The sequence below is a fragment of the Rhipicephalus sanguineus genome, chromosome 1 (genome assembly GCF_013339695.2).
Source record: "Rhipicephalus sanguineus isolate Rsan-2018 chromosome 1, BIME_Rsan_1.4, whole genome shotgun sequence".
Taxonomy (NCBI): domain Eukaryota; kingdom Metazoa; phylum Arthropoda; class Arachnida; order Ixodida; family Ixodidae; genus Rhipicephalus; species Rhipicephalus sanguineus.
This window is the reverse complement of record NC_051176.1, coordinates 202,438,706-202,451,453: the sequence shown is the minus strand read 5'-3', so window position 1 is coordinate 202,451,453 and position 12,748 is coordinate 202,438,706. Positions and strand designations below refer to the sequence as shown.

General features: G+C 47.4%; 1 protein-coding gene across 1 annotated transcript in view; it reads right to left on the bottom strand.

Annotated features, from left to right (window-relative positions):
* Positions 1-12,491, bottom strand: part of LOC119405696 (band 7 protein AGAP004871) — a 303,664-nt gene extending 291,173 nt beyond the window's left edge. Inside the window, exon 1 of the mRNA XM_049418774.1 lies at positions 12,225-12,491. Within this exon, the coding sequence (XP_049274731.1) occupies positions 12,225-12,285 (61 nt within the window). The 5' untranslated portion in view covers positions 12,286-12,491. The remainder of the gene's footprint in view (positions 1-12,224) is intronic.
* Between the last annotated feature and the right edge of the window lie 257 nt (positions 12,492-12,748).

Below are 12,748 nucleotides of genomic sequence, written 5' to 3'. Positions count from 1 at the left end.
TCCGTCAAGTACGAGCGGAGTTGCAGGGATTTGTCGCACGCTTCAAGCGCTTTCTCTCTCCTTTCGTACCAGCCAGCGCGCAGAAAGCTCGACTACCGATCGGCAGCGACTGATCGGAAGCCTCGACTACCGATCGGCAGCGTTTTCTGACCGTGCTGAAAAAGTGTTGCAGGGCCCCTTTAAATATAACAAATTTATTTTCGTTTCTCACACACGTCTCTGATTTCCTCGACGTTTTATGTAGGCTTGCAGCAGCCACACAAATGAGCAACAAGGACGTGGGGACAGTCTCATTGAAACGAAAGTAAAGAAGGAGACTTTGTGTACAATAGTGTAGGCGACTGCTTTTCACATGCCGATGTGAGTGAAAAGTATACAAGTACAAGTAGGACAAAAAAGACAAAGTGCAAGTGGAGGTCACGATTTAGACGGAGGTGAGCATCTCCTCTCGCGAGAATGTCAATACATGTGGCTACAGCCAGGACAAGTGAGAACAAGTTGCGCTACTTGCACATAACTTCATATAGCTATTTTTTATTACGATGCACACTTGCCCCTGACGGCATAATGCTTGGTATGCACGCGTGTATTATGCGTTGCGAGTCTAGCGTCGTGAATGAATTGAAGCAGTGTTTTGTGGAATCGGTTATGTATGTAATGGTCCATCACGCATTTTTATGATAACGCAGAAATAAATAATACTGTGCATTGTGATGTGACGCTGTAATGCAACTGCTGCTCTGATACCGAATATGTCGCTGACTGATCGCTGACTAATCGAAGGATCGGTCAGGGATCGCTCACGGCAGTGGGAGGTAGAATGGGGAAACCGGCCTGTGAGTGATCCTTGTTCAAGTGGGAGGTAAAGGAGAGTGAGGGTGAAGTGAGCACGGTAACTGTCTCTTGGTAGAGGACTCCTCAACCGCACCGGCCTCTGCAACCGCAGGCAGGGCTGTGGCCACTGGCGGAGAGGGCGAGGGGCTGCGACGGCGTAGAGCCGCTCTCAGAAGGGAGAGGGGGCACTGGATGAGGTGGTATGGCGTTGCACATGCATTCTACTGCCTGCCTAGGCATCGGCAGTTGCGTGGCTAGCCACCCGAACAAATGGGACATGGACATAGCTTGCTTATTCGAACCCCTATAAGGCTGGCTGCGTTCAAAGGTGAATTACAGTCTTCGCTTACAGGGTGCCTGAACAAAGCCCACAGAGCAACAGAAAGCGGAATAGGCCTGGCGCCGTTCAAGAACGATTTCGATATGCTGCGAAGCGTAGCTTCGCTGTATGCAGATTCCAACAGGGCACATTGGATCTGATACCACCTTTTTCTCGCCACTATCACGCGTCTGTTACGTTAGAATAACGGCGACTCGCACAAAACTTGCAAAACTACGTGGAAACGATCAATGAGTGCTTTGAGGATTCGTTTTAGAAAAATAAAAAGTGCGAGCAGGTATTTTCTGGAAGGGCTCAGGTACGCCGAGAAACTCGTGCCACCTAAGCTGATAATAATAGTTGTTGGGGTTTAACGCCCCAAAACCACGATTAGATTGTGAGAGACGCCGTAGTGGAGGGCTCCGGAAATTTTGACCATCTGGTGCTCTTTAACGTGCACCTAAATCTAAGTACACGGGCCTCAAGCATTTTCGCTTCCATTGAAAACGCGGCCGCCGCGGCCGGCATTCGATCCCGCGACCTTCAGGTCAGCTGTCGAGCACCATAACCACTACACCACCGTGGCGGGCCCGCCTAAGCTGAAGAGATGTAGAAGTTTTACGGGACCATGAAAAAGAACATATCAGACAACGGAAATGTCGACAGTCTGGTCAAGAGCACTGCTGCAGGGTGTGCACTAAGGTGATCATGCTAGTGGGCACCAGACTTGTACACATTGCAGAAAATAAGTTACCGATTACAATTACAATTACGTCATTTAAAATGTGATTGATTACAGTGGTCAATTACAGCCCCAGAAAAATAAGTGAGCAATTACAGACAGGTAATCGATTACTTTTGCGTTACTTTCCTATAAAATTTTATTGCCGTAAGTTCGTAACACAATAACACAAGTTTACTCAAATTACAACGCACTACTGAGGCTTGCACGGCAGAGAGAAGGCTGTAGGCTTGTGTGAAGGCTGGGAGGCTTACTGTGGCATCTGTGATATATGGAGTGTTACACGTTGTTAACTTTCAACAAGAGTTGTTTTTCAATGTCGTCGTCGCTGATTCTTTCACGTTTCCTCGTTAAGAGGTCAGTTGCTACACTGAACACTCGCTCAATACATGTGCTGAAGGGAAGGGCGGTATTATAACGTAGGAACACCTTGCGCACCAGCTCGTAGTTGCGCAGTACTTCGATGCTAGTTTCCATGTCCTCTGTGAAGCGTCGCGCTTCGCTGTTGCTGGCGCTCGAATAAGGCGTTGCAGGTAAGTCCGAGGTGAAGAAATAGGCTCTGTAGGACCCCCCCAGTCTGACAGGACGGGGGGTCCCTACAGAGTGCTCGCATATTTTTTGGGGCGATAACTGCCGTAGAAGACTTGTTACAACTTGATTCTGAAAAAAAAACTAATTGACTGCTGGTAATCAATTGCAAGAAAGTGTAACTGAATTACCCAGAACGTTACAGTTTCGAAAAATTAATCGATTATATTACAAAATTACAAGAAAGTGTAATTGATAACATGTTATCGATTACTTCTAACGCGTTATCTATAACTCTGTTGGGCGCTCACATCCTCTACAGTTCAGTATACTCATTGACCCATATTAAGTTTTTTTTTTTCATACGATGCAAGAATTTGGGCATATTTGCTACCTCGCAGGGCTGGGCAGTATCGCGATAGTATCTGAGAGATACTTTTGTGTATCTGTATTTCTGTATCGAGGTGCATTTGAAAAATGTATATGTATCTCAGTAGTGAAATACTTTTACGATGTATCTATTGCATCGCGATACTGTGCAGGACACGGGTATCTCGTTACTTCTTTGTCGGAAATGAGCTGACGTGTTTTCAAAAGGGGAAAAAAGACTTCTTGTGCTAAGCCAAGCAAATGCGGGCCGCCGGTCGGCCACACAGGAATGGCGGCAAAGGGTTCCCCAGATGCAGAGAATGGCATATGTGGTAAAAACGCCCGACGCCGGTGACGGCAAAATCGGGGAGGCAGTGTTGTCGGCCCCTGCCGATGACAGTCGCTGTCTCTGGGCCGGTGCAGCATCCCTAATTTTTTTTCGGTACCTAGTTGACCCGAGAAGAGATGTTGAAGGACTTTCCGGCCATGAAGGTGGTATTTATTCGGTATAACGCAAACTTGTGATCCTCTCCAGCGGTAGAATGAGTTTTCTCTTTCGCGAGTCTTGTGTTGAGTCCAAACGAACCCTGTCTAGGGGGAGCCTATTTGAGAAGCTGCTGGTGCAATAAACGCAGCAACCTTCCACGCAAAACACATCTTGCACGCAATTCACTTAAAGGGGTCATCAACCACTTTTCCAAGTAATGATCTAATGACCTCAGTATCGGAGTTTACTGCCTCCCGAATCGATTGCCGCAAAAATTTCTCGAATCCGTCAAGAATGAGCGGAGTTACGGGGGTTTGGCGCGCGCTCTCAGCGCTTTCTCTCTTTTCTCATGCCGACGAGTGCACTGGAAGCTAGACAGGGAGAGATGGCACGGGGGTAAGAAGTTACGTCAGCGCGCGTCATGAAACGCGATCGCTCTCCCGCTGTGATTCGCGCGCGCGAGTGCGGCTACCGTGTAAATTTAGCAGACTGAGCAGTGCGGCGCGGGCAAGTGGCGGCACCCCGTGGCAAGAAGCGCATCTCATCCGGCTATCGGCCAATAAGCATGCTATATCTCTTGCGACGTAAACTGGCAGATCCGCGACGTCAGCGTGCAGACGCCCCGCCCACCGACGAGAGTGAGAACCGGCCTCTCTTTGAAAAGAGGGCGCCTGAAGAAACGGCAACTTCGCGCTCCGCTTGTGGCCTTTACGCGGCGCGCACGACTGTAATATTTTGCAGAGCAGTTCATAGCCGTGTCAGCTTTCCGCAGGATGTGTTTTTTCAACAAGCCCAAGGGGTGCTTCATGACCTCTTTAATTCACTGGCGGCAGTTAGGGATTCGAGCGATATGCTTGACATTCAAGTTCCAATGTGCTGCAACATTATTCACAATATAATGCTGCACTCAACAAAGGTCATTGTGGAACATCAGTATCCCCCCCCCCTCCCAAAAAAAAAGAGTATTGCAGTATCTGTATTCCTGTATCTGTCTTCCGGGATACTTTTTCGTCTTTTTGCAAAAGTATCTCCAGAATATCCCGTTGCGTCCAAGACAAATGTATCAGTGTCGGAATTTGGGCTACCAGCACGTGTATTTCGACATCTGTATTCCGGAATACCTTTCAGAGTATCTCTGCCCAGCCCTGATACCACAAGGCGTAAGCGGTGTAGGACGGCGTCTAATGTGAAGTCGATTTTGCGTTTTACAGAAAAGCGAACAAGAGATTCAACGTTACACCGCAAAGTCCGGACAATCATAACCACGGAGGTGGCATCTGATGAGTGATTCTAAACAGAGAGTGATTCTAAAGCGTGTGCATTAGCTTTCATTTTAACTGCTACTTCAGTGCCTACACTCTACCGATTGACATTCATTGAAAATTGATCAGACTACAACAAAAGGTCGCAATAGTTAATGATTCCGAAGAGAGTGAGTAACAGTCCCACTGGAATCAATAATGCGTTAGTGTCTCGGCGGCATCCTTACGATCACAGAAATCGCCCATTTCCTGTTGTACACACTTTCGACAACAGATTTCACAGCTTGAAGTGTGCCTAGCAGTTCCTCCACTGTATATGACGTCTTGTGTGACAATGTATGTTAACTTTTGCGTGTGTCATCCGCTGGAATAACGCACAGCCGCCAAAATAGCATTTATCGAGATTCATCTGTAAATACGAAGCGGAGCCCTCTTGTAACATCCTCACATGCAGTCGTCGAGTCAGGAAGTTGGCTTTCAAAGGATGGCTTTGATGACTTTGTTCCTAAACCTGAAACTTTCAACCTCACAGAAGGGACAATGAGCTGCTCGTAGGTTTCTTCGTACGGCTGCATGTCCACCGAGTTGCGCATGCACTCCCAAGAGTGTCGCCTAAAAGTGCGATACCAGCAGCTCGTATCAACCGCATCGACGAAGGAAGGGGAAAGAATCGAGGGACCAGGTTTTTCTTTTTCTTTTCTTTTACAGCGAAGAAATGGGACAAGCCCCACTACTCACCCCCTGGTCCGCTAAAGTGTCGTAAAAACAGAGAATGCGGCAAAAAGACGCATGCTGCTCAAATGGCTCCTCAAGATCGTGCACGAAATGGCAAGGGCATGCGGCAAGCCAGACAAGACGACGCATGTCACGGCAAAAATACGCATGCTGCTCAAATGTAAAACCTTAAAGCAGCATACACTACATTCAAAAGGGACTTTCTGTACCTTTCATGAAAATTCTATGCATTTATGTGCGTACCTTTCATCAAAATTCAGTGTCACCTCTGTGCCGTGTCCTATACACAGCTTCGCTGATCATCCACCTTCACAGAGTGGAATGGCTCCGTGATAAACTCAGTCACAAACAGCGGGGCCGCCCCTTTCATCTTCGCTGGTCAACCATCTCCACGGGGTGTAAGAGCGGTAACTTCTTTTTTAAGGCACAACCGTTCGACGCCAACGGTGCATCGACATGTTCTGCCAGCCTCTGTGTAAGTGTCGCGTTCTTATTGTGGTGAGCAACAGCAGTCGGCGGACACGCCGATTGCTGTTGCTAACAACGGCTTGAGGTTTTCCGTTGTTATCTTTTTGCCACTGACGCTGTCGAGCTTTCAAAAAGAATCGAGGCAGGCTGCTATCGCACCGGATGGGAACCCTTTCCTCCCACACGCGCGTAGTTCGGTGAAAGGTGGTGCACGACATTTGGGCTTTGGCAAGTGATAATTACGCGCTCTGCGCATCCAGCGCAACGACAAGAAGCGCCGCTCCTTTTTCTCACCCCGCTCGAGTCTGCTCGAGTTCGAACCGTAAACGCATCTTTTCGGGCCGGCTCTGAGCTTCAGTCGTAATAACGGGTCATTAGCGATATCGCACGTGCCCGACGCAGCACCACCATTCCACGGACAAGGGCGTGTGCTCTGCTACAGACCTCGGTGATGTTTGCCTCTGTGCGTCGCCCCCACGGCGCGTTCATCCTCCTCGCAAGGGCCGCCGCTGCCGCTGCTGATGCCGTCATCTCGTGGGCGCGCCGCTGTATTACAATATTGAAGCAGCCGCGCTGACGCGCGACGGAGCGCGCTCCGGTAGAAATGCCCTCTCCCGGCTCACCTCAACAACCCGCACAGAAGTAATTGCACGGGACAGCACGCATGAAAAATGCCGTTGGTTCTGTAAACGGGCTCTCTCTTGCGCCGATCGGGCAAGACCGGCTCCGTTTGGTTGAACAAATATAAAGCAGGAGAACTTCCTAAGTTGGCAGCAAAGTCACCCAAGTATACAGCCCCGCAACATAAAAACAGCATATGTTGTCTCTCGTTTGGAAGCGAAAGAAAACTTGGGCTAAGATGGGGAGAACTATCCGCAGTGAAAAAAAAAAAATCCGCCTTGTTTGACTATAGTGCGTAGCGGTTATCTCGAGCTTCAATTGCTCGAGATAACCGCACTCGATCCTCTCACGTGTAACCCCTGTCGCATACGAGAGTCGCATGGAATGTCGTACACGGGAGCTTATACCTGTTGAGGAGCTTAAAAATCCAACAATCTTGATACCTCGCTGGAAGCACCGCTGGGGCTGGCTTCTATAGGAGTTTAGTTAGTTAGTTAGTTAGTTAGTTAGTTAGTTAGTTAGTTAGTTAGTTAGTTAGTTAGTTAGTTAGTTAGTTAGTTAGTTAGTTAGTTAGTTAGTTAGTTAGTTAGTTAGTTAGTTAGTTAGTTAGTTAGTTAGTTAGTTAGTTAGTTAGTTAGTTAGTTAGTTAGTTAGTTAGTTAGTTAGTTAGTTAGTTAGTAAACACTTCTGTCTCTCTTGCTCTTTATGAATCGTGGCACGTACGGTGCCCACGGACTGACAGACAATGGAAACTTGTAGTATAACGACTGGTTATCCTCAGTTGCTCGAGATAACCGCATCAGGTCGCTACGAATCTGGCCGTTAAAGGTAATGTTGGCTCTCATGTAAGTTTTCGAGCCACAATCACGCCAATATGACATGAAGGGGGACAGTGGAAACGAAAGGATACATGCATTACTTAGCCCTAAATTGTCGCATTTCAATCCGTGAGCACTGTACATATTAGTGCGTCATCAAAACGAAATAACAGTAACTGATCATGATAAAGCGAAAATCTTATTGTTTGGTGACCAGCTCCTCACTTCTTGCTACATCGAAAAATGCGTATGAGTGGTAATCCGAACATGACAGAATTTGAGGGGAAGATGCAGGCTTGAAGCGATGAGAAATCGTGGGACAGGAAATTGCACTGGAACTCCAGTGACACTCCCCATTCAACTATTTCTCACCTGAGTGATAAAGTGTACAAAGAGATGCCATGAAGGACGCCGTTAAGATACGCACACAGAGTTCAAGTACAACGCCTCATAACAACATCCAAGTTTATTCTCTTTGCACACCCCTTTTCAAGTAATCGTAACAAGTAGAACAATCCTATCGGAATGTATTGCGGACCTTTTAGCTTCGCTTTATTCCCTACTAGGGAAAACTGTCATTGTCCGCGTGAATGCAAAAAAAAAAAAAAGCGAGGTTCCACAAGGTTAAAAGAACACTAAAGATAAACCAAAGCTGGGTTGTACCTGCATTAATGGCATTACTAGAATACAAAAACAAAAGTCACTCTGCTGCAAGAGAAGGCTCGATAAGCAACAAGAGGCGAAAGAAAACGAAATACGGTTGACGGCGCCGCATTCAAGTTTCCGGGCCTATACATTCAAGTACGTCCCATCGCGGCGCGAAATTCGAGAAAATAAAAAAAAATTAACCATGATTTTTCGCGAAATCAACGAAAAGGTCGTTTTCAATAAAGGCTTTATCACTCTATAGCGTTGTTTAACGCTGAATGTAGCGCCGCTTTAAGGGGATGAAGTTATAGCTGTACCACGAACTGTGCACGGTGCACCTATTTTGCTGGCCGAGTAATTACGCTGGCCGCGTAATAATCGATTAAAGTAATTCTCTGAATGTAGGATAATTCGGCGACCCTGAATATTACAGCTGATATCTTGCAACTTCAAATGCTCCACCCGGGAGGTACCAGTTAAAGCGTGCGTGCACGCGCACGTACGGTACGTACATATATGGTGCTGAAAAAAAAAGAAAATAAAGAGACAAAGGTATAGTGGCCCCGTAGCGAACGTTTGACTCCCGTCAAATCGATTCGAAGATATGTCGGCGGCAGTGTACTGTCGATTTGGAAGCTGCTTTTCCTCGGTCATCTTGCCATAAGCTTCTGAGAAAGGAAAACAGGGCATGTTTGCAGTGCGCGGTACCGCTCTACACGTACTGTCCAATGTCGAAGCATTAAGAGAAGTGCGTCGCGTCGTAATGTGATCTCGGCCGCCGTTCTTCGTTCGTTATAGTACTTTCATACACACCGGACAATATACGACGACGTGTCGCGTGATCTATGACGCGACGTGAAGCGGCCCTGTCATGCGCGATCTGTTTCGGGAAATGTGGCGACGGAAAATAATATACAAACACTCAGTCCGACAACACGTGCTAAGGTACGAGCCACCTGCTGTTTCCCGAGCAACAAACCGCGTCGCGGATCAATGAAGTAATCATATACGGACGAAGGCGGCGATCCATAGGTTTTAGTTTGTCGCTCGCCACTGCATGCCAGTGCAATCATAGCTTTCCGCGGCTTTGCGGTCAGCGTGTTTGACGTCAGTGTGTCGTTAGCCCAAGAAATCAACTAAAATGAAACCTGATGAGTCTAGCACACGTGTAAGGTGCGTGCCGTTCGAATCAATAGATGTTCCGCCATGTGTCATAGTGCGCACAACTTGGTCGCTCCGAGTCTCGTCCAATCATTCGCGGACGGTACAGAAAAAATGGCGCTGAGAGATTCGCTGACTCAGCCTCATTCGTGTCATCACGCACTATTACTCTTATGTACTTATAAAGCTCTTACGAACAAACACTGTTCAACGACACAAAAAAAAAATCGCTCGCAGTTCACCCGACAACGTGCTACCGATGCAATGTACTGTACACTATGCATGCATATATGCATGCATTCTCATCAGTGCGTGAGTTAGAGATTTAGAATTTCCACGTGGTTGGTTCTGACGGTGTCGAATATCCGCGTCTTGCGTGCAACATGGGGCGCCGGAAGGAGAAAGTGTTATCTTTCAGGCGTATTTACCTGCCTGGATGAAAACGACCATTCTCTCCTTATGCATGCAGGTTTCTGTGCTGCGTCAATAACGTATTTGTACAAACAGCCCACTGATAACGCGTCGAGAAGAATTATGGCAAACGAGGAAAAACTAAGCACGAACAGATCCATTATATGCGAGTGGTGTCGATATTCGTACCCTTCGGGACAAGGCTGGCACTCTTATCCTAGCGCTGTACACTGAATAAAAAAAAATAAAAAATCAGTGCCGTAGCTCAAGCAGTGTTCCACGCTGCAGGCTGCTTACACGGACAAAACTGGAACGTCAAGTGTATATACCGTCCTGTTTACCTCTCACATTTAATTAATGTAAGTTACCTTAGGACAGCAAGAGAGATCAGCAGTGAAAAACTTAGCGCTGTACAAAGAACCATTGTTCGCGGCATGGCAAACTATTTTTGCGAATGGCCCACCAAATATTGTGAACAATGGCCAGATACATTTAATGATAAGGAGCCAGCTTTCGCGCTTGCGCTGAAACACACAACAGCACTTTTTAAGCGTCACGAGGCACTTATGGCTCAGGGGACCCCACGATGTAATTAACAGAGCTTTTCCTGCGTAAGCGCTTTTTGCCATTGGCCTGCTATTTTCGCTACTAATAACTTCCGTAACATAACTGGTTGGCATCTGCTTTTTTTCGAACAATTCTGTAATGTACGAACGTTCTTGTGAAAACAGGATGCCGTTTTCTTCATTCATTCGTAGCTGATGTAAATCACAGTGAACAGGACGCAACACTCCAGAAATGCACAGTGTGCATACACTTTTGTTTACGCTTTCCAGTCCTTTTTTTTTTTAGTGCTTTCGACATCATTTGTACACACATCACTTTAGAACCAGCCGTTTGTTTTGATACAAACAAATAGACAAAAAGATAAACATCAAGTATAGGAAGAAAGACTTGGCGTTTCCCTGATATCCTTGTCGTGCTACAGCGTTCTTATGAAAAAGACGCTGCATATATAAAGCGCGTTGAACCACCAAAGCATTTCAGAGCTACTGAAAGAACCGCGTGGTAGTGATCCCAACTAGACATATTACAACGTACGCATTTTCAAAGCTCCGTGATCATTGTCCTTTGAATACTTTTATGGGTGGGACCCAAGTAGATTTAATGATACGGAGACTACTATTATGCTGAAGTATTTGTGGCGTAGTAATCCAAACCAGAGTATTCGTAGCACCGGTCAATGCGCAAATCTGTCATTTTAATCGCCATGCCTACCAATATACCTGAGATCAGGTCGTATATTCCCAAAGACGCGGACAGCTTACACTGACTCTACAAGACAGCCATTACCCATCACAAAGGTCATAGCAATTGTATTAAAAACGATAGCAAACATTCGTACCTAGGGACAATATGTATAACACAGGTCACAAAACTGCGCCTCGATAACGCAAGGTATTCGGGCGAAGTGTCGTCGGACTGCAGTACAGCCAAAAAGGCGGAAGTTTTACGTCCCGCTGGAATACGCGCTTTACAAAAATTCGACTCTACGACAGTAACTCTCATTGGTTGGATAAAATATATTAGGTAAATGTTACTTTAGGCGCTACTTTGCGAAGCAATGTCAGAATAATCCGTAAATGTATACACTCACTGAGCACACGAACATTTTCAGGAAGCAATCTAGCGTAGTACCTTTTTTTTAAAAAGCGCTACACTAGAGTGTTCAAGTGGTTACTACTGTGACACACCACGCAGCATACTAAATATCGCCTCAGTACGAAGCAAGCGAACAGGTTATTCGAGATACTGAATTTGCACTGTTAAGTATGAGACCTTTCAGACGGCCCTTAAACAATTACAATGCTTATTCTACTGCCCCCCACGTTTCCGCTTCTCTTATTACCGGAATATAGGAAGATGTAGTGAGCGGGGAGAAGGCCCCTCTGCACTACTTTTGGAATCGAACCACGCATTGCCGAAAAAATAGTGTCTTAATTAAATAGAGCACAACTGTGGGAAAGGACTCGAACGAGATCGGAAGTATATAAAGAGCATGAGCGTGTATTAAAAGTTTCATAGTGAACTCTTCTAAATGCCAGCTACTCGCCGTCTTCATGCAGCACGAGTCACACTGAAGACCGTACGCCAAGAGTGCGCATCTCGTTTCACTCAACCATGCCTATAGATGAACACCTTTTCATAAAAAATCACAGTGGCGTGATTCTAGCAATGTGGCGTTAAAACGCACGAAGACAGATGCAGACACGGAGAAAAAGGACTTACAGATGAAGCAACAACTAGAAGTTCCTTTCTATTAAAAAATGCAGCGTATAAGAGAGATTGAAACGAGAATAAGAGCAGTCGTGATCGCAGTTACACCGGGTGTTGTCTTCAGACCATGCGAACACAATTTTGTGAATGTGTGGTGGTATGTACTAATTGAAGACAAAGTTACGTGTGGTCACGATTACTGCTGCAATGCTGCTATATTTTCATTGTTCCACCCGTCTGGCTGCCTTCGTTCCCAGTAACGACCAGTTGTCAATTTATCTGGCTTATGTCCGTGTCCTGTAGTTCTTTACAAATGAGGACAGCAGTCACCCACGTTCTATGCACCACGCTCGGAGTTCCGCAGGTACTCAAGACCAAAGAGGATGAAACCTGCGAAACCGTTATCAAATTTCGCCTCGATCATCTTAGCGCTTTCAGCCATGAGATTGGGCAGGAAATTTTCCGTACGCGCTTCTCCCGACGTGGCACGATCCGCGACGGAGAAAAAGCGAGAGCCGAGTGCGACAGAGCGCGTTCCACTCACGGTCCAGGTTGCGGACGTCGAAGCCCTGGACGAAGCGGTTGCCGTCTTCGCAGGAGACCATGGCGCACGAGTTTCCCCCTTCGGGCTCGGGCGTCACACGGTTGGTCGTAAGCGGCGTGTCGCCGGCTCTGCCGCGGCCAGCAGCCCGCGACAGTCCGTTTCTCCCCGAAACCTCGACGAGCTCCGTGGCGCCTGGTGTAGGAACTTCGGCGCGGATTCCAAGACTCGTAGTCAGCCGCCTTGCGAGAGCGCACGCAACAGGTCAGAAGCGTGTCACGCCAACCTGCTGAGCCCCGCGTCCGAAACCCGGTGTCAGCGAGCTGATGCACGCGCGGCCGCAGAGTTTCGACCGTCAAGTGACGCTCATGTGCGCTTCATGCGGTTGCTGTGGTGACAGGTCGCACACGGTCGGCGTCACTCGATGGCCACCGGCGGCCGAGCCGGTACGGGCTGCGCTGTCCCGTGGTGCGCCGAGTGGCTGCCGAGTGGCTGCCGAGGCATTACGCGTAGACCACTGGCGTAGC